At 34.9% G+C, this 21,961-nt stretch overlaps 3 protein-coding genes and 1 non-coding gene across 5 annotated transcripts; 2 read left to right on the forward strand and 2 right to left on the reverse strand.

Annotated features, from left to right (window-relative positions):
- Positions 1–3,137: 3,137 nt before the first annotated feature.
- LOC25489847 (60S ribosomal protein L10) lies at positions 3,138–5,707 on the forward strand. Its single transcript, XM_013606078.3, has 4 exons — positions 3,138–3,291; positions 4,544–5,045; positions 5,140–5,221; positions 5,452–5,707. The coding sequence occupies exons 1-4, from the start codon at positions 3,282–3,284 to the stop codon at positions 5,530–5,532; spliced, it is 675 nt and encodes a 224-aa protein (XP_013461532.1). The 5' UTR covers positions 3,138–3,281; the 3' UTR covers positions 5,533–5,707.
- Positions 3,397–3,471, forward strand: LOC112420607 (small nucleolar RNA SNORD18). The gene has a single exon (XR_003010780.1). It is a non-coding gene; the product is annotated as a small nucleolar RNA SNORD18 (small nucleolar RNA).
- Positions 5,708–10,237: 4,530 nt separating the features above from the next.
- On the reverse strand, positions 10,238–15,497 carry LOC25489848 (superoxide dismutase [Mn], mitochondrial). Its single transcript, XM_013606079.3, has 6 exons — positions 15,081–15,497; positions 14,165–14,211; positions 13,956–14,081; positions 13,779–13,835; positions 12,375–12,452; positions 10,238–10,664 (listed from the first exon to the last, which is right to left on the reverse strand). The coding sequence occupies exons 1-6, from the start codon at positions 15,388–15,390 to the stop codon at positions 10,575–10,577; spliced, it is 708 nt and encodes a 235-aa protein (XP_013461533.1). The 5' UTR covers positions 15,391–15,497; the 3' UTR covers positions 10,238–10,574.
- A 2,389-nt stretch (positions 15,498–17,886) lies between these two features.
- On the reverse strand, positions 17,887–21,738 carry LOC25489849 (UDP-xylose transporter 3). 2 transcript variants are annotated; one of them, XM_039831702.1, is made up of 8 exons: positions 21,429–21,738; positions 21,153–21,290; positions 20,066–20,250; positions 19,912–19,979; positions 19,436–19,568; positions 18,773–18,934; positions 18,410–18,682; positions 17,887–18,297 (listed from the first exon to the last, which is right to left on the reverse strand). In XM_039831702.1, exons 2-8 carry the CDS (start codon positions 21,271–21,273, stop codon positions 18,190–18,192), a joined length of 1,050 nt encoding a protein of 349 aa, XP_039687636.1. In that variant the 5' UTR covers positions 21,274–21,290; positions 21,429–21,738; the 3' UTR covers positions 17,887–18,189. The 2 variants fall into 2 exon arrangements, with proteins under 2 accessions (XP_039687636.1, XP_013461534.1); XM_013606080.3 differs by having other exon boundaries at positions 21,153–21,287; positions 21,392–21,738.
- Positions 21,739–21,961: the final 223 nt, after the last annotated feature.

Consider the following 21,961-nt stretch of genomic DNA (forward strand, 5'->3'; position numbering starts at 1 on the left):
GTAATTGTGACCCGTTGACCCGCGGACCCGCTTGAACCCACTCAGATCGGTTTTTTTCTTTCGGTTTTTTCCGGGTTAGACCGGGCCACGGGTCCTTGTCCAGCCCTAGTAGTGGGTGCTATTATAATTGTGCCTGCAATTTTTCATGACTATGTTTCATATTAGTTTTGTAACCTTGCGTATTTTTAATTTATGTATTTCTTGTAATTGTATCTTATTATTCTATTTAGACAATAGTTTATTGATCCTTTGTAGTTCCTGTGAAAAAAAAAAATATGAATTTCTATTAAAATTTTAAATATAAATAGATCCAATTTGATTTAGTACTTGTACAATTTTTTTAAAAAAACTAATTTTTACGACCGAGTCATCCGATTTAGACATGCGGTTCAACCAATAACTAGTGTTTATAACATATGTATCTTGAATTGTACTTAATTTGATCCTTGTACCTTTAGAAATCTAATTCAACTACCTACAAATTTTATCTTCAATCAGAGTCTAACTTGTTAGTTTTCCATGCCTGGATTGGTGATTATTATGAACTTGTTGAATTTTTTCATCGGCCTTTGGTTAGTATTTTGACCAGTTGTAAAACTGTTTTTTAAGTGAAATCAAAGTCATTCGATTTTCTTTCATCATTATTCATCTTATAAGTTTTAACACATTATGGGATGGTTCAGACTATATATTCCGAAAGATTGTGGAAATGAATTCTAATTATATAATATGAATCATCCCAAAATCAAGATTATAGCGTTACATCCAAGGTTTAGACATACGTGGTGTGCAACTTGAGTTTTAAAGGTTAAGCATGCTTCCTTTCAGCATACTTATAGTTTATGAACGTTATATGGCTATAAATAGCTCTACAACTTCAACATTTTAATTTATTCTTTATTTTCATTCCTTTTAAAAGTGTTTAGAACATGTATATCTTGAGTTGTACTTAATTTGATCCTTGTACCTTTGGAAATCTAATTCAACTACCTAGCAATTTTATCTTCATTCAAAGTTTAACTCGTTAGTTTTCCATGCATGAATTAGTGATTATTATGAACTTGTTGAATTTTTCATCGGCCTTTGCTTGGTATTTTGACCAGTTGTAAAACTGTTTTTTAAGTGAAATCAAAGTCATTTGATTTTATCATTAATCATCTTATAAGCTTTAACACGTTATGGGATGGTTCATACTATATATTCCGAAAGATTATGGGAATGAATTCTGATAATATAATATGAATCATCTCAAAATCAAGATTGTAGCGTTACATCCAAGGTTTAGATAGTGTGTGGTGTGCAACTTGAGTTTTAAAGGTAAGCATGTTTCCTTTCAGCATACTTATGGTTTATGAACATTATAATGCTATAAAGCTATAAGTAGTTCTACAGCTTCAACATTTTAATTTATTCTTTATTATCATTCCTTCTAAAACAATTATTTCTTCAATTTAGTTTTGGATGTAGATTATGATATCATGGTCTTTGTTGACTATTCATAACATCTGTAAAACCATTATACAGTTTATTGGAGACAATAATGTGATCAACATAGACCTTTCATTTCAATTTTTTTTTTTTAAAAAACTATTATGACATGTTATAACGTGGCCAAACTGAGTTACATATTGTCGATTCGAGGTAAAAGCATCTGTTGTGAGCTTCGAATCTACCACAAAATCCACACTGTCGAAATGCATGTCTACTAACCACTATAATGCAAAAAACAACCCAAGAGCTTCTCTGGCTTCAACTCTGTGCCTAAGAAACTAACTCAAAGTTTTAGAAAGCACCTGTACACCATTTTCATCATATAAACATATATCTATGTTAGTACGGCGGTTTCATAAAGAGGAAAAAGAAGCATTCATGTTTTACTCTATCTTATCCGATTGCAGTTTTTGTCACTTATCTGAGGTTGTTGATGTGTGACCAACCTGTTGCACGTTATGAGGATCAACTTGATGAGAAGTAATGATAGTTTGTGCCGAATCGGATTGCATGCAGGGATTATTGCGAGGAGCATTCGATGCCAGCCACTTGTCAACAAGGCGTCTTGCTTAGTCCATGACATGAACACAGAGCTCATTTTCATTTTTCCAGAGTTTGAGGTTACAGTGCTTCCAAAGGAGGCTTCATAATACGACAACCAGTCTTTACTGCATGTCAATATGTAAATTATGAATCAAGGCAAAAATGGCTTCCTCCGCATAAATAATGTTTAGAGACCAGTAAAGATGTTGTCCCAACTAAATGCCATACTTGAACTGCAAAAGGACAATGAAAGAAAACATGAGCTAGATCCTCTGCATCACCGTCACAAGTAACATAAAATATCGGACATTGCACTTCTGTCTTGAAATCATACTCTAGTGGGCAAACATCCATGACACATTCGCCAGAGGAACTTCTTAATTTTTGGTGGTGCCTTTAACTTCCATATATCCGACCAAAATCTTGGACGACGTAAATGTGAGGTGTCCACCAGTTCTTCCATACATAACATGCAAGCATTCCTAACAGAATAAAAGCCATTATTTTATGCTTTCCAAACTAAACGAGCATCCGTGACTTGAGATATCAACCTCTGTTGTCAATAGCGGCCGAAGGCGACGCGACCAAAACCAACAAAGCGCGACATTGTGCTCCAACGCGGAGCGTTTGGAGAAAGCGGATGAAGCGGGCGCAATTGCGGGGCAAAAGCGGGCGCGATGCGGGTCAAAGCGGGCGCTTTTGACAACCCAGATATCAACAATGTATTCAAAATTTTCGTTGCAATATTCTCACTAAAAATTTGACGAACTAGGCTCGCATTCCACCTTTGATGTGCAATATCAATCATGCTATTAACCGTGTAGTTTTGAAGCAAAGGGGCCCCAAGTATATTACCATTAACACATCAACCATTTTGCATCCGAGGTTCATCAGAACATGGATAGAAGTACATATGCACCGATGCACCACCTCGAACAATGAAACATGCTCGCAAAATACTTTCCCGAACAGAACTCAGATTATGGTCCAATGTGGTTGAGATAACTTCGAGAAGGAAAATATCTTGCATTAATATCAATTTTTGGATTTTCGTATATTTTAAATTATATAATCGAAAAGAAAAAAAATTATAAAAAAAAAAGTTTCAGATTATATAATTTAAGGGGTATTTTGGGGAGAGGAAAACAAGACACGGTGAAACACATAGAGGCAAAAGTAACAGCGAGTATATATACCTTTCCTCAATTCTATCTCGTAGAGCAGACGGGCAAATAACCAACGCAGCCATGGGAAGAAGTAAAACCCTAATTCCCTTCTCATTTTTTCATTCATATCTCTGTTTCTTTCGTTTTTATAATTTAAGTTTCTGATGAATCCATGAATTCTTATTTCATTTTTAAAGAGATGTGATGATGTTTACATTGGTCCGTGTTTCTGATTCACCTTGACAGACAACCTCTTCCAATTTCTGATCTCTCTTTCAAACATTTTTTTTTTTTTTGTATTCGTGATTTATGATTTAGGGTTTATAGATCACGAGCTGAAATTTCATTATATTTACGACAGCTATTGCATTAATTTTATTTTCTGTTTTGATTTGGTGTTGCTGTAAGTTGAATCTAAATGATGTTTTATTTGTTTTATATTAATTGAGAATTTGATGAGTTTATTAGAATGAATGATTTGTTTTGAATCAAGTTTGTTTTTTCCAATGTTTCATAATTTGTTAAAATATTTTGTAAACCAAATCAGTTTTGATTGAGGGTCCGTTTGGATTAGCTTAATTTTGTACTTATGCAAAACAACTTATTCATAAGTTTGTCAAGATAGTTTATGAGAAAACAGCTTATGAGGATACAACTTGAGAACTTTTCACTTAACATAAGAGCTTATTTATTCGCATAAGCTATTTTTCATATCCTAAAAAATAAGCCAATTCAAACGGATCCTAACTATATAATTTGTTTCAGATTTGAAATTCTGTTTGATGCTTTTGAAATTGACATTAGGTTTATACGATAATTTTGTGGCCATAGTCGTAGTTTGTTATTAGTTCTTGTGTATGGATTGTAAGGTTGCTTATCATCGGTGATTTCAGGAACCTAACCACTCTTCATACCTTAACATGTTTTCTTAAAACCCTTTTTGATTTTTTATTGTGGTAGACGGTAGTGGCTGCCTTTTGTTCAACGCTTATATTGTATGAGCCATTGTTTGTCATGTTTTATGTGATTGTACACTCGATGAACCAATATGTATCGTGTCATGTTTATGTGTAAACTTTCTAGTATCCGTAATACATAATGGAGTCTATTTTTAATGTCTATGGTTTCATCTGAAATTAAAATCTCCTGTTTTCATTTGTGTTCATTATTCATTTATACTTGTGGAACAAAGCTATGATATTTTTAATGTCTATTGTTTTATCTGAATTTAAATTCTCTTGTTTTCATTTGTAATTATGGAACAAGGCTATGATAGACCAGATTCATTTTTTTGTCTATTGGTACTATTTGTGTGATTGTAATCATGTTTGTTTTATTTATAGGACCTGCAAGGTGTTACCGTCAAATTAAGAACAAGCCATATCCAAAGTCCCGTTTCTGTCGTGGTGTTCCTGATCCCAAGATCAGGATTTACGATGTTGGCATGAAGAAGAAAGGTGTTGATGAGTTTCCTTTCTGTGTTCATCTGGTCAGTTGGGAGAAGGAAAATGTGTCCAGTGAGGCACTTGAAGCTGCTAGGATTGCCTGCAACAAATACATGTCAAAGTTTGCAGGAAAGGATGCATTCCACTTGAGAGTTAGGGTTCATCCATTCCATGTTCTTAGGATCAACAAGATGCTTTCATGTGCGGGAGCTGATAGGCTTCAGACTGGTATGAGAGGGGCTTTTGGAAAGCCACAAGGTGTTTGTGCTAGAGTGGCTATTGGGCAGGTTCTTCTTTCTGTTCGTTGCAAGGACAACAACAGCCATCATGCTCAGGAGGCTCTCCGTCGTGCTAAGTTCAAGTTCCCTGGCCGTCAAAAGATCATTGTTAGCAGGAAGTGGTAAGTATTTGTTCTATTGGCAGATTTGAATAATGATATATTACCCTGTATCCATGTTTTAACTATATTCATTGTTGTTTAAATGCTTTTTTAGGGGATTCACTAAGATTAACCGAGCTGATTATCTGAAGCTAAAGTCTGAGAACAGAATTATGCCTGATGGTGTGAATGCCAAGGTAATGTGAAGCTGCATATGAATTCATTGTACCGCATGTTGGATATTTGTTTCTTCCTGCTAAAGACATATACTTTTTGCTAACTTGAATCATGTTAGTTTGGAATATATTGGACATGTATCTGATCTGTGAATATAATCTGTTTGAACACTCATTTGGTACTTTTCTTCAGTTAGTTTTGTTTAAGTAATTGGCCTTTCAACTTACAAGTTCTTTTTGTGATTTTGCAGCTTCTTGGATGCCATGGACCATTGGCCAACCGTCAACCCGGAAGAGCTTTCCTGACTGCCAGCTGTAATGATGAGGCTTAGGCTTGTTTGTTATTTTGAAATTTTAGTATTTGAATCACATTTGTTTTGCAAGAGCAACTTTGAATTTGCTATTATTTAGTCTGCGCTTCATATTAAACTGAGTTCAGTTAGCTTCCGTTTCGAAGACTACCTTGAGTTGATGATTAATCTTATATTTTGTTATGGTTGACTTCTATTTCTCCTTTTAGTATTTGATGTGTGAGGAAAAAAAGGTTCCATAGTGATTTGGTTTATTTGGAACCAAACTTTTCTTACTTACTCATCCAAATTTACTTCACTTGCAAATCTCACTGATTCGGTGATTCTCATGAAATGGGTTCAGTTTCTTTGAAAATTGGTGATGGAACAGCAAGATTGATAAGATTTTGTTATGTTTTAATTTGTCATAACAAGTACAATCAATCTCTTTGCCCTTGATTCTTTCTTTTCCTCAAGGGCAAAGAGATTGTCCTCGGTTCATTCCAACCCTACTTAATGCTCAAAACTCAATGCCTATTTGTTTACTCTTGGCACAACAAGCACCGCCCAGAAACAGTGGTGGTGTTATACACTTTTCAATTCACAAATTTGTTTCTTCATCTTTCAATTACAGTGAGGGTGTTTTCTGGCTGAAACTGATGCATTATCGTTGACTATGGCCACAGCCACAACGATGCAGCTATCATATATGAACTTGCTGGAACTAGTGTCAATGCAATGCGTCACAAAGTCATTAATGGCTTCAAGAGATTTCAAAAAGGCAGACTAGTGTCAATGCAATACCATTTTGCATAATTAGGCCCCCTATTTTAAAATTCAACAGTTTTGACCCCTCGATCGTATTTTTGAACTATAAAAATGTGATGTGATAAATTTTTAAATGTCGTGGAATATGATTTGAAGATGGAAAAAGATTAACATCGATGAAATTGTAACAAAATTCTCTTGAAAACTTCGTTTAAAACATATCATATCACAATATTTTAGACAATATTTGATAGAAGGACCAAAATTGTCGAATTTTAAAATAGATGGACCAATTTCACAAAATGATAAAAATATGGGATCAAAACTGCAATTAATCCTTTTTTTAATTTAACAAACAAGCCCTCAGTTTCAGATTGCTGCAAGTCATTAGCATTATCGATCTTGCTTTTCTAGTTTAGTGAACAATCGAAACTGTTACGAAATAAATCAAAGTTACAGCAATATATGATAAGATGAATGAAATAAATAGAGAATTAGTCCCCAAAAAAATGAATGAGATAAAAAAAAGAAATTTTTTTTTTTTTGCACTATACTCTTCAAATTCACATTCCAATGACATACCAACCAGTCTTACAGGAACTACTAATCTTGTAAATTACATGCACATCAAAGGTCTAACATAACGTCCTTCAAAAAAAAAAAAAAGGTTTAATATAACGTATCGCCAACTTAAGCATTAATTAATGGAAATGCTTGGAAAAAATGAAAATGCTTATTAATGGAAAGGAAAATTCTCTGTGTCACGACAAAAGCTGTCGCACCAATTGCACGAATTCCTCAATTCTCAATTTTATCTCTTTTTAAAGTCTAATTCCAGCCATATCTCCCTTTCTTATTCTCCATTTAATTTAACTTATCACTTCAACGTTTTTGTTTTGGTTAGGACACTTGCCTTTGATAGAAGAAAAATGGAATCACTAAGCTGTTATGTGTTGAATTTACACTACAATATTTCCAAAGGATGCTTTGTGGCAGAAGCACCTCTGCAAACTATTGGTGGAGAATATTGTGGTAATCCATTACAAAGTTAATGCAATTCATATTGAGAAATAATTTAGTTTGTATATTATTTTACTTGTGTCAGAAAACAATATTTTATCTTCCGTCAAAAAATTGCTAAACAACATGAGGCGTGAGTTATATATACATATGGTACATTATTCTTGCAAATGGTGCGACAAAGTTGTCGTGCCATATAGCACTGGGAATGCTTGGAAAAAATGAAAATGCTTATTAGAAAATAGACAATGGAAATGCTTGGAAAAAATGAAAATGCTTATTAGAAAATAGATGTCCTAAAAAATATTCATAATAGAAACTATTTCTTTTTAAACAAAGAACTATCATAACCCAAACAAATTCAATCATTGAAAATAGTATATAAGCTCCTCTAACAATTTTCACATTTATATTAAAAAATATAATATATTTAATTTGTCTACTCTGTATACATTTTGAAAATAACTTGTTATATATAATTTTTTTTTTTGAATCGGCAAAATATTATTAACCAACAAGCCCGTGCAAGATGCACTAATAAGCTTGGGTGGAAAAAAAAGAATACAAGGGGAAATCGGTTGCCTTAAAACACCGGCTCGAACAAAAACCCCTTAAAAACCACCCCAAAAACCAAAGAACAAACCACATGACCCAAAAATGTAAAACAGCAGCTGCAATTATGCAGCAGAAGCAGCAGCGCTGCCATCCAGCTTCCCTCTAGACTCACTCCTCTGAACAGAACCCATTGACCTCTGCACCACTCAACCAAAAACAGCACCCCAAGGATTACAAGCAAGCGTCTGATGCAAATGTATACAAAGGCTCAAAAGGACCCTCCGCATACTACCACATCAGCCCCAGCCACCCACTGAAAACACCACAAAGGTTGCTGGCAGCAGCAAGACCCGACTGACAGCAAGTTGGCACAGCTGCAGCCGACCAAGCCGAAGGCAGAACCGAACTGTCAAGCTCCAAAAAAACCCCACTGCCACATCTAGAAGCGCAAATACCACGAAAACAATTGCAGGAACAGCCTGCAAACCCACTGCCGAACAGAAATAGGAGAATGACAACACCCTAAAATCTGCACAGCAGGAGGAATAGCAGCAGAAAATCAAGGTAAAAACATCAGTCATCTCAACAAACAATCCCGTGGACTCCATTCCCACTCGTAGAACATACACGCCGTAACATTTAGCCTACCCAACAACCACCTCCAAGACAACACCTTAATATCTTCATCGACCTCATCCCACCTAGTCACCCCTCCATTAAATACACAATCATTCCGAGCTTTCCAAATTGACCAAATTGCCGCTTGCCAAATCATACGCAAACCCTTCCTAATTTTCTTGTTCATTACACCACCACTCCAACATTCCCAATGAATAAACAAGTTTGGTGGCATGATAAAGTTCAGGTCAAGCCACCCCATAAGCTTCTTCCAAACACTCGTAGCCAAATCACAATGAAGGAAAATATGGGAGGTAGTTTCCAGCACCGAAGTACACCAAACACAATTCGGACCAATATCCGGAGGCAAGCAACGTCTAATCTCCAAATTCACCCTAGTTGGAATTCTATCTAAAAGTGTCTTCCACACCAAGGCGGACACCTTAGAAGGAACCCCAACCTTCCATATATTCCCAAAAACACGTTTCTCATCTTGGGAGTGGGCTCCCCCACCCACCTCCCCTTCTTCCAACTTCACATACATTGATTTGACCGTAAAAACCTCCCCCTCCTCTAACTTCCACCTCCACCTATCCTCTACATTTCTCCGCACAAAGCCGTCCAACTCTCCCAGTAGACTATGAAGAAGAGCTTCTTCCCACACGAAAAGACGCCACCTCCACAAGAAACTCCACATCCCACCATTCCACATCGCTTCCACCGTCTCCCCTTGTTGAGTAGAGATAGAGAAAAGTCGACTATATTTCTCCTTAAAAGTAAATTCCCCTCTCCAAACCTCCTTCCAAAACAAAGTATTCGCCCCATTCCCCACACACCGCACCACTTCTTCATTCAACCAAGACTCCTCCCCTCTTTTATCTAAGTTCACCAAATCCTTCCACCACTTGGAAGCGTTATAAGGACAAATTGATTCCCCACCTTCCATTTTAGTACAAACCTCTCTACCATATTTCTCCACTAGCACCTCCTTCCAAAGAGCCTCCTCACCATTCAACAACCTCCACCTCCACTTAGCTAACAAACTCAAGTTCATCAACCTCACATCCTTGACCCCGAGGCCCCCCTTCTCCTTTGGTTGGCACACCAATCTCCACTTAACCCAATTAATTTTCCTTCCTCCCATCACACCTCCCCAAAGGAACTCTCTTTGAATTTTCACTATCTTTTTCCAAACCTTAATAGGCAACTTGAAAAAGGATAAGTGAAATATCGGAATAGAGTTCAAAACGGAATTAAGGACAATTCTCCCACCAAGGCTAATATATTTGTTACCCCAAGAATATAACCTCTTAGTAAGTTGTTCCAAAAGCGGATCCCGAGTTACAACTCTACCCGGATTACCTCCTACCGGCAACCCCAAATAACGGAAAGGGAAACTCCCTTGACTACAATTCAAGAAATTGCACGCCATATTCATAAAATCCGGGTTGACATTGATTCCCATCAAACAACTCTTATAAAAATTCACCTTTAACCCGGAAGCCATCTCAAAGCCTCTAAGCAAAGCCTTCAAAGTCCAAAGATTTTCCATCGTTGCTTTCCCCATACAAATAGTATCATCCCCATACACCGTTGTTATATATAAATATATTCAACTCCACCTTGTCATCTTTCGATATAATTAGTGGTATTAGTTACAAATATATTTGCAAGAAAAAATCACCTAACAATTTGAAAAAGATCTTATACTTATGCACAGTTTTAAGTGAAACTCGAAAAAAAATGATTATTTGCATATGAACAATTCCAACCAAACACGCACCAGTAACTCCGACTTATTCATCTCACAAAAGAAACATGGTCAGGGAGGCAGGATTTCGCACAAGATTCTCATTCAAACAAAGTAGTAAACCCTAGAAGCAAAAAATAAAATCTTGTCTTGTCTTAATATAAAATCCATAAGGCACGAGGAAATCACAGGTATTTTACTACAAGGAATGCAGCCATATACCACTCGAGGTTCTAAAGTTAAGTACATAAACTGTTTTCTTAGAAAATGACCTGCGCCCTAAGGAAAGTCTTATCTATCACTTCACATTATTTTATTCCATCTCTGACCGCGCTGCAAACCTGTCATCTCAAGTTCCACACCAAGCAGCACTTTAGAAAGCGTTCTCATACACTTCACTGGCATATTTCCAGTTAATAACTTTCCAAATGTTCTTCAAATAGTCTGGTCTGACGTTCTTGTACTGCAATAACAAAAACAAAAGCATAAATAAGAAAATCCTTAGAAAACTAATGTGCCACTAGAAATCTCAGAACACTGTATGTTTTGATTTCTTTCTTAATGATTGTCAAACAACACGATATGAGCTTCTACATTGATAAGCAACGCAAAATGAGATAAATATATTTTCAAAAAATTTGCACTTAAGGAACTGAAGTGTGCTGAATACATTTCTTTGCTGCGAGGAGGTAAAAAATATATTTTTAACCTAATATATGACTGGACATTGTTTCATTTCATCAATTCATATAACCAACTTCGCCTAGTGAGGAAAGACTTGATTATTGTACTCTAAAGGGGAGGTAAAGCACAACTGAATCTATGATTTCACACACAGAGATGGTGGGGTAAAGACACGGGGAGGAAAAGGAAGTGAGTTTTAAAAATCTAACTTCTAGCAACCATAAGAGGAGAAAAATAAATATTATACGGTAGTTTTAACAAATCATTGACCTGAAGCTTAAGTAAACTGTTGATTTATTTATTCTTGTATCAATGAAGCTGGCAAAGAAATGTAATCACTACAAGTAAAATATGATACAATTTAGCAATTATTTTCTATTCCATTATTCAAAATTAATTTAATTTAGTTATGAAGCTCTGAAACTGCAGAAGAAGTTATGGCATCTTTTTGCCCCATCGTTATTGTTTAGGTTTACACTGAGTTCATAAAGCAAGATATTTTCACAATCACATTTTGATGCAGTACAACCGGTCAGGAATATCAAGATGCAAATAAATTCTACAATGCAGTGGAAAAATATTTGAAGGACAAGTTTCATGATGAATAGTCACTTCTACTTTGAAGAAAAAGATATTCTACCCCTTTAATGATTTTGTAAGAATTTGATAGGAACCATAAATCATATAAAGAGTACATAGCATAAAAATGAGGAAGTCACTGAAAATATGAGACTGCTTGAATAATAAAAAGATAACTGCACAATAACGAATATCCTAATGCCCACAGAGCCAAGCTCCTACAGAGAACAACGTTCTCTGCCGATAACTAACACAAGAATAATTTTCATAAGATACCCATTCTTTCTCTCCTCAATCCCTATATAACTGACTCCCATAAGTTGGGCAACACTCTTTCCCCACCCCCTACCACATCAGCATTCTCTTTCATCCCTCTTATTTTTTCTCTAATAAATTCTCGCACTGCGGGCATGGGTCTTAACAATCGGAATTCACGAGGTCTTGATCTTACTATCTTACTATCTCTCCAGATAGTATCTGTTCCATAGAAACCCCTGTGAAAAGCTAGGATTAGTTCCTTGTCCTCGGTTTGTTTTCTTGAGACGTCGTGTTTGTATGTCTTCAGGTCATGTGAGTTTATGTTAATTCAGGTTTTTAATAGACCCATAATACATGTTAATGCCAGGGAATGAAAAGGCTGAACTAAAGAAGAGCGGGCTAATTGAAATGTTTAGCTACAGGTGTATGAAGAGAGGAGGACAGAGAGAGAGGCGAGAGAGGAATTGGAGAAAGGAGGAAAATAACCCCTGAGGAGTGTGTGCCACTGCCACGGAAAAGAGCAGTCAACATTTCTTGGAATCTCATGAGTTATAAATTTATAATCAACACACTGAGAAAATAATCAGCTTTGATATTATGTCACCACAGCAATTATGCTGTTACAAATTAACACCTAAGTCCAAAATTTTACCTGTAAGTAGTAGGCATGTTCCCAAACATCTATACCAAGCAATGGAACCAAACTTGTTCCTTTAGTAACCAATGGGTCCTGCAAATAAAATGTTCAAATTTACAACAGAAATTAAACAAACCAGAAATGATGTTGTATGCATAGAGGATAAACATTATTTACAAAAGTTAAAAATAATGAGCATGACGGAAGGGGAAAACTGTTAACAAGTACCCATTTTTAAACATAAATCCCATCAACATGCAGAGTCCAGATACGAAGAAAATTGCATATAGAAAACGTTTAGTTATATATTCAATCCCAAGTCCCAACAATATCACTAAATTTAAAATGGGTCCTTGCACCATTTTTCTCTAGAAAATAGAAATTGGAATTCAATCCTGGCATTTTAAGAGAAAAAATGCAATCAAGTCCCTGAAATCAATAACCATTATAGCATCATCAAAATTGAACTTATATGACTAAGAATACTTCTATCATATGTAAGAAAAAAATAAGAAAAATGCCAGATAGCTTCAGCATCATTGCACTATAAATCAGCAATGGAGTCAGAGATATAGTGGTTAAATAGAGTTAGAGAGAACTTGGTCACTTGAGGCCTGTTGAATGTTGATTAACTGGGGGTTGGGTGTAGAAAAAAAAAAAGTGCAGCAATTAAAGAGTTTGATCATAAAAAGAAATGAAAAAGACACAGAACCAAGAGTTCATACAAAGAGGTGCTCTGTCTCGGATGAAACTAAAAAAAGTTCAATGTAAAAAGGAGGCCAAAATAAATTGTGGCAAGATACATGAACTTTATTGGTGTATACAGCTACGAATTGTTTGGTATTCATAACATGCATCTTCTCCACGGGAAGGACATTTTTTAGCTGGATATAGAAGAATTTATGGTGGTAGGCTAGGGACTTCACTGTACATTTTTTGAAATGTATGTCGTGACCCACAGACAAGAAAAGTATAGAAATGGGAAAATCAATACAAATAGCAAAACTACAGAGTTTGAATGTATAATTATGAATTTATCACTATAGACAAGATCAAAGTCTCAAAATCAAACCCGTATTATAACAATGGAGCATTATTTAGAGCTTGTCCCATTGTTTTGAAAAATCAGAAGATACAATAGCAATAATTTGATCTCATTGATTTAATGTAACTAATATATTAACTATTGGTAATAGCGATGTAAGGTGTAAAGATCTAGAATGGTGTGAAATGAGATAAAACAGAAATACAAATTTAGCTAAAAAAAAACCAGAATTTGTAATCAAACAAAAACAGAGAAGCAAATTTAACTTGCTATCAGTTTTCTTAAATAAGCTATGGCTGATCTATGTTGCCTCTTAGCATCTTGGAAAAGGGACAAGGTTTGTTAGAGGTGGAAGGGGAAGAGAGGAAGTTTACCTGGTTTGCAGTGGTTTCAACCACAAGCCTCTTCAATTCTTTGTCAAGAGCAAGCCACTGGCAATGCAGTACAAATTGATTAAAACAAAACAAGGGCACTTCAAATAAAAACAATCATCGAGCTCTAATGATATACATAGAATACATGCTGGAAATTTCAAAATCCACAAAACTTACCACCCATCCAGACCCTTGAAGAGCCGCACCTTCTGCATTAACCTTTTGTATCAACGCTTCTAAAGAACCAAAATTTGTGTCGATGGCCCATCCCAGGGCTTCCTTTGGTGGTTCACCACCTCCTTCCTGCACAAGGTGTAAAGTATCAGATAAAAGAACCATTGAATACAGAATGGTTTCCATGTAACGGAATCAAGGCAAAAACTTACACGAACAGGAGCCAGATTTTTCCAGAAAATAGAATGGTTGATATGACCTGCAATAAATGATAATTGATCATATATGGAAAACCGTTGCATGCTACTCTTTTGAAAATTTTGTTTAGTTCATTTCAAAACCTATCATAGTTTCTCTCAAAAGGTAAATGTGAAACCCCGTCCAGTTTACAAGCAATATGGATTGGCTTATTTGAATTTGTCCCTGTTTGGATAAACAGCTTAATTTGCAGCTTATGTGTAAGCTATTTCTATAACAAAAAATAAAAGGAAGTTAAATCGTTTTCATATAAGTTATAAGCTGTTTTCACAACTTCAACTAAACAATCTCACTAGTGCTTATGCCAGTATTTAAGCTAGAATAAGTCAATCCAAACAGGTCTTTCATCTAGGGCCCGTTTGGATTGACTTATTTACGAGCTTATGAAAAATAGCTTATTCAAATAAATAAGCTTTTAAGTTAATTCATAAGTTCTCAATCACGAAAATTGTATCTTCATAAGCTGTTTTTTCATAAACTACCTTGACAAGCTTATGAATAACACATAAAAGCTTATTTATTTGCATAAGCTAAAAAATAAGACAATCCAAAAACGGGCCTTAGTGGCATAAATATTTGTGAGACTGCTTGAGAAAGAGCTTATATAAACCGCTAATGACATCTATAAGCTGTTTTCAGCTTATTTCCATAAACTCCCCCAGGATAGCTTATATATAAAAACAATTTTATTAATTTTATCATTTCTTATAGAAATATCTTATGCTATAAGGTGAACTAACTTATCATTCACAATAACCTAAAAATTAAGCTACGATTACCAATAACAAATGACGATTTCGCCGTCGTCTAATTAACCAGATAATCAAAAATTAAAAAAAAAAAAAAAAAAAGAGAAATGACGGAACTAACCTCCACCGTTGAACTTGATAGCATTCTGAAGCTTAACGGTGGTTAATGAATCAGCTTTGGCAACAGAATCGTGAAGCTGTTCAAGCGCTTTGTTATAGTTGGTAATGTAAGTCTGATGATGTTTCTGATGGTGAATCTGCATGATTTCGCCGCTGATGACAGGCTCCAAAGCGCCATAGTCGTAAGCGAGATCGGGGAGTGTGAAGACATGTAAGCCACGGGATTGAGTTATGGCTGCTCCGATTGGCTTTGGATCATTGCGGAGGACGGTGGTTAGGGTTTTTTTGCTCAGTAGGGTTCGAACGGCCATGGTGGAAGATGATGATTGAGAACGGAGGTTCCGTAAATATACTAGTGTGTGTGTGTGTGTGGAGGATTCGATAATTCGGTGATGAAGTGAGTGAGTGGACTTTGTAAATGGAATATTTTCTCAAAAATTTCATTAAATATATATATATATATATATATATATATATAAGGTCAATCGTCCAAAAAGTAGTTTTATGTCCCGTGCGCTGATTCAGTTTGTAGAGACAATATATAACATATGTAAGTTTGAACCACGAGCACCTCAATAAACAAACAACTTAATCACAAATAAAGATTTGGTCTTTGTGACTCAATTGGCTAGAATGTTGTAGTATGGTGGAGTCGGGTTTTGGATAACAATTTTTTTTATTCATATTAAATCTTTGTTTGAATTGATGATATAGGATGAAATGAAATTATATGTGAAGAAATGTAATTGTGTTGCATTATTTGAATATTAAAAAAAAGGGTTAAATATGTTTTTGGTTCCTATAAATATACTAACTTTTCGTTTTAGTCCCTCTAAAATTTTCTTTCAACTTTAAGTCCCTCAAAAAGTTTGCATCTTCACTTTTGGTCCCTCTCTTAAAGTAAACTCATATGTAGAATACATATTTTTGAATAAAATTGTGCAGAAAAATGCATAATATTATAAGAAACTCTCCCAAAAAAAATTAGAATTTTTTAACAAAACATGAATTTAATATGAATTTTTATATGTTTGACGGTTAAATGTTCATAATTAATTTATGTTTTGTTAAAAAATTCTAATTTTTTGGGTTGATATTTTTTACAATATTCTACATATTTTTGCACAATTTCATTAAAAAATACAAAAATTAACTTAAAAATAGGGACCAAAAGTAGTGATTGAAAATTTTATAGGGACTAAAAGTTGAAGGAAAAATTTAGAGGGACTAAAACGAAAAGTTGGTATATTTATAAGGACCAAAAACATATTTAACCCTAAAAAAAATGAAATGATATTTGATGGTATGCATTTCATCATATTCCATTGCTTGCCTTTATTTTGGTTCCCCTCCACCAATTTGGAGGGTATGAAATTGAATGACTAATTATTTAAAGGAAAATGTTAACCCGTGTTTCTAGGGCACTAGTTAAGAAAGTAGATATAAACACGTAGTAATATGACATCAAAAGGTGTGCTGAGTGCTGACTCTTCACAAATATAAAAGTGATATTTTTAACTTTATTTTTTTTTTACTTTCTTAATCAGTGTCTTAGAGGCACCGGTTAGCATGACATTTATTTCAATTCACTAATTGATTGTTAGATTAATTAGTTGAATGATTGAAATTTAGTGTAACTCAAATTGGTGTGAGCGGATCCTAATAACTCTTTTACAATGAGTCAGATTTAGAAGCAGTGTTGAACCTTCGAAAGGCTGCACCGATGAGTGACGAATGCATGAGCTCAACTCAGAGAGATGGAAGCTACCACTTTTGAGGATAATGATGCTTCTGAACCACAACCGACCACAAAACTCAAAGGAGATTAGTGACGGAGTCCACCTAGCAAAAAGATGACACATATAAGTGGATGACCTTACCATGTATGAATTATTATGTAACTTATTCAAAATATAGCTGGATTTTACTTGTGGATAGTATTTTAGCCGCTCATAGATCGTTTATTGATGTTTGAGACAAGTCATCTCGATATCTTTATCGGGGTTTGTCAAGAATTACCACTGTGTAAAGGTAAAATATGATGTAAAATCCTTTTAATGAATTCTTTGTTAAAAATGCATAGCTAACATTGTTAAATTATGATTAATTTTTCAGGTCTTTTTGGAAGATTGGTGCTTGCTATCTTCTACTGCTTTTCAATGGCACGTTTATGACCAATGATTGTGCATGAAAATATCTATATTAGTAGCATGACCTACTTTAGTTCATTTTACGTTCTGTTCAAAAAGAAAATTTCACTCTACGTTCAAAAATATACATATATTACAATAAACTTTTTATTTTTTTTTAAGTTTTTACCCCTAGAAAATAGAATTTGAAAGTTTTTTTTTGCGGCAGAAATTAAACTTCTAGGCTAAACAATCCATAGACAAACTGTTGGAAGTTCATAAAAAGTATGCATTCCAGAAATAAACTTCTAGATAGAGGTATTTTGTGATTGAGAAAAACATGGGACGGAGGAGGAGTGAGTGTATGTGAAAATGTCAAAACAAAGGGTGCAAGAAGCAACTCCAAAAACATTTACCCAGTCTGGATTTACAGCGGCCAAACCAGAAAACACAGTTTAAATGCCCTCCGTAAGTATACTTATTTTCGAACAAGAACTCGTTTTTTTCCATGTGAGTATATTTTCGAAAACGTGTGGGTTTATTAGAAATAGTGGGGAAGAAACTCTCTTTTTCAGCAGGTGCATACGAACTCTTGGCAGCTTATTATTTTTGGGTATAGGAAGTTGGGATCATAAATGCACAATCAAGACAAGATATAAACTAAAGCAAACCGAAGCGTTAACAAAAGAAAAAAGTTTGGATATGTATATAAAATTATGAATGTAACATGATGTGAAAACATCACCAAGAAATGTCTGCTACTAATCTGAGCCATATTTGTGGCCAAGAGAATTGCGACATGACCATATAATTGCTCATCTCCCTAATATTGATAGTTGGAAAACGATTCACAAAACGCTAGACTAAAAAATACGACGGATTTGGCAGCACTTCCTAAATTCCATATGGTTTATGGGTTTTAACCCTCTATAAAAACTATAACTGTTTCTCGACAATGATTTAACAAAGCACATAAGCATACTAGTCTTTGTCTTTGTTCCAGACAGGGGACTTATGTCCTACAGGGTCAATCACAGCATCGCTTCCTTTTTCCATACTAATGAAAGGATCAGATTCACCTTCTCTTGCCTGGAAAGATTCAGAGGAAACAGTGTCACAGAATGTTCCCGTGGTAAATGATAATGCAAAGTGCAAAGACAGTAGAGTGATAGACTCATAAAATCAGTCGAGTAAAACCAACCTGGGATGCTTGTGCCGCGGCTTCAACAGCTTTTTGCTGATTCTCAAGAGTACAATAGTAAGAATAGAGAATCATCCCAACCATGGCCAACAAAATACCCATTATGTTTCTCCAGCTGAATGGGTCTTGGAGCAAAGTATAACCAAATGCCAATACAAGGCATGTCTTCAGGTGTCCAAGAACCTGATAAGTGACTGGAGATGTCTTTCCAATAACAAGAAATGTACTAAAATTGACAGAAATTGAGATCAGGCAGGAAAGAACAATGAAAACCTGCAAAGCCAAAAGAAACAATGAAGACTTGAAAAACTAAAAGAAAGTCTGGAAAAAAAAGGAAGCTAAAGAATAATTTTTAACTCTTACCGTCACTTGCGTTGTGTACTTGAAACCAAATACATTTTGGTCGGTTAAAAGTTTATCCAGATATGGACCAGAGATTAACAGGGTTGCTGCTTGATATGGACATGATTGGTATAGAAGCTGGGTAGAAGAAACCTTGTACTTCTTCTGGATAGTATTTGTCATCTGAAAGCGGCTAATTAAGGACAATACACTTAAAGAACAAGAGCTGATTAACCATGAAAAATTATCGGTCAACTATTTTTTGTAAACATTTCAAGTACAATAAGGAGATATGTTTCTCCTAATTGTGTTCAAATGACATCAATGATAGTCTCCAGGTAAAGAAATGGCACTCGCTCAAAGCCAATCAGAGTGAGCGCAAGAGAGAGCTTGCGGGTTAAAAAGAGGGGTAAGGGATGGCCTGCATGTTAACCCTTTCTGCCTTTCATGTACCTTGAACAGGTTATCGTCTCAAGTGCCCAAAGGCAACTTCACGATGTTTCTTTCCCTATATAGTTAGCAGACTATATCATCAAAAACCATCTTACTGGCAAAGAAATGGTGCAGAGAAACAGGTTCAAAACTTTAAGTGCTGTGATATATAGTTGTATTCTATCTATCACAAAAATTTATCTCATAGTATTGGTACGAAATATAGGTGAAACTAATTATTTTTAAGGATACAATCTGAGCAACACATGTTGTAATCACCGCCAGAAGAGATAAGAAAGATCCCAGAGCATTCAACTGCAAATCTGTGACTGTTGCAATTCCAACACCCATGAGGAGGATAGATAGGGAAAATTGAATTCTTTTACTGCAATGACAATGAAAAGAGAACAATTAATATTGTTTACAAATTAACATTAATGGAAAAAACTATTAAAGGCAGCAACGCTTAGGCATTAAAAATGAGAATGAGTGGATGGCTAATGGATACCATAATTCAGGTCAAAACAATGAGCCAGGGAGGGCATGGAAAAATAGAGAACAAGAAAAGCAAGCCGACAAAATAGGTAGGTTGATAAACAATTATTGACTGATTCATACTTTACCGTTAAGATGTTTATTTAAGTATAAAGCGACACCGTTAAGATATTTAAGTATATAACGACAAACAGACATAAAAATCATAGTATGGAAAGGAAGTTAAATAAAACCTGAATTTCTTCCCGAGAAAAAGGGTCTCCAACAGTACAGTACATGGAATGATTGCAAGCTTTGTCATCTGGATACAAATATCAGAGACGTTCAAAGTCAACAACAGTCCAATCAACACGTGAGAAAAAAACAGAACTAAAACAAAAAACATACTTGGTAGAAGCCGACAGAATTGAACCCTAGGCTCAAATTTAAAAGTCCAATTGAGATTCCATTTAAAATCCCAAATCCAACTACGGCTTTCTGCTCAAAAGCCTTGTGCTCGAAGAATCTCATTTTGAGTGCCAAATGAAGGGAACAAAATGTGACAAGTAGATGCCAGCTTGTCAGAGTTGTAGCTGCATGAAAAGACAATTTTAACTTGTAATCCCAGGCAATGCACTGAATATAAAAGGGAAGGCTCAAATTTTCATATAACTGAGAAATATCCCAAACCACCACCATATACACCCATTTAGGAGGCAATAAATTTACCTACTTCACGGGTAGGTCCAGAAATTGGCAAATGAATTAGTGATCAATGTCAAGGAATTAATGTTCAGGAACTTATAAAAATTGAATCAATAACGTTATTATTTATGAGGAAACTTAAATATTATTCCAATTACTCAATTGCAGTGTCAATTTTGAGAAGCATGGCATAATCCTAGATTTGGTAACGGCTAACGAATACGACAATAATCTTTACTTTCAAAAGGCCACCTGTTAACGAATATGACAATAGTCTATACTTCCAAAGGGCCACAGGTTAACGACAATAATTTATACTTCCAAAGGGCCAACATTTAATTTGAAAAGGAAGGCATGCCAACAAATTGATTAATCCATATCTATGAAACAACATTCCAAAAAATAAAGCCAAATGATAAATTGTAAAATTCGAAAAATCCAATTAATAGTTCTGGTTATACTACGCGCTGAGTTGGTGGAAAATGATTGTTAAACAAGATTGAAAATGAAGTACATTTCATTTTCCACCTTCTCATGTTTCTGTTGAACCAAGCAAGTATAACGTAACTTTCATCCCAAAATTTCCACAGGAAAAAAAAAATATAGCATATATCAAGCATCATCACAGAATAAGATAGCAACAAATCATACAAAACATTTAATTATAACAAAAAATAATACAAAAAAAAGGTTGAATTGAAGCTAATTGAACAAAAGGGTTAGTAATTACTAATTAACATGTTTATGATTATGAATGAATAAATAAAAGAGCATAAATAGAATAAATTACCAAAAATGAAATGGAGTGAACTCATGAGGGCTTTGTTGCAAATAACAATGGAGACAGAAGACACCACAGAAAGAGATAAAGCTCCCACTGTTCCCAGCTGAAAACGTTCTCCTTCACCCATCTTTGCTCAATTACCTAAAAATAAAAATAAAAAATCCAGAAAGTGAATTAAAAAACATATGAATTACATTGAAAAACAGAATCAGAGAAAAACCCATAAAACAAAATCGGAAATTTACCGAGAGAGAGAGAGAGAGAGAGAGAGAGAGAGAGAGAGAGAGAGAGAGAGAAGTAGATATTGAAAATTGAAGAGAAAAGAGGGGTTTGTGATTTGCGAGAGATTTAGATCGAATCAAGTTGTAAATAATTAAGTAAGCAAGTTGGGGAATTGAGATGATTATGGTTTTGGAATGTTGCACTTAAAAACCGTGAAGAAGAGCATTGTGATTCATTTTTTTGCAGAAAAGAGTTTTTTGTGATTTAGTTAGTAGTAGTACTGTAATACACTACACTGCAGTTTTTATTTGTTTTAGTATACGCGCTTTTGGTCACAAAAATGAACGCATGGGATGGGATGAGATGTGTGATGGGATGGGAAATGGGTTTGGTTTGGTAATCTAGCATAATAATAAATGGCTTCCGTTTTCATTTTATGGACCGACATCATAATCTTACATGTGCATTCAATTAAATAATTTATTGATTTGTAATTTGAACAAGTGAAAAATCTAATACTCGATAATATTTCTATTAATTAATTAAGTTATATTCACGACAACATATACTATTAGGGATGTAGATGTAACAAA

The sequence above is a fragment of the Medicago truncatula genome, chromosome 3 (genome assembly GCF_003473485.1).
Source record: "Medicago truncatula cultivar Jemalong A17 chromosome 3, MtrunA17r5.0-ANR, whole genome shotgun sequence".
Lineage (NCBI taxonomy): Eukaryota > Viridiplantae > Streptophyta > Magnoliopsida > Fabales > Fabaceae > Medicago > Medicago truncatula.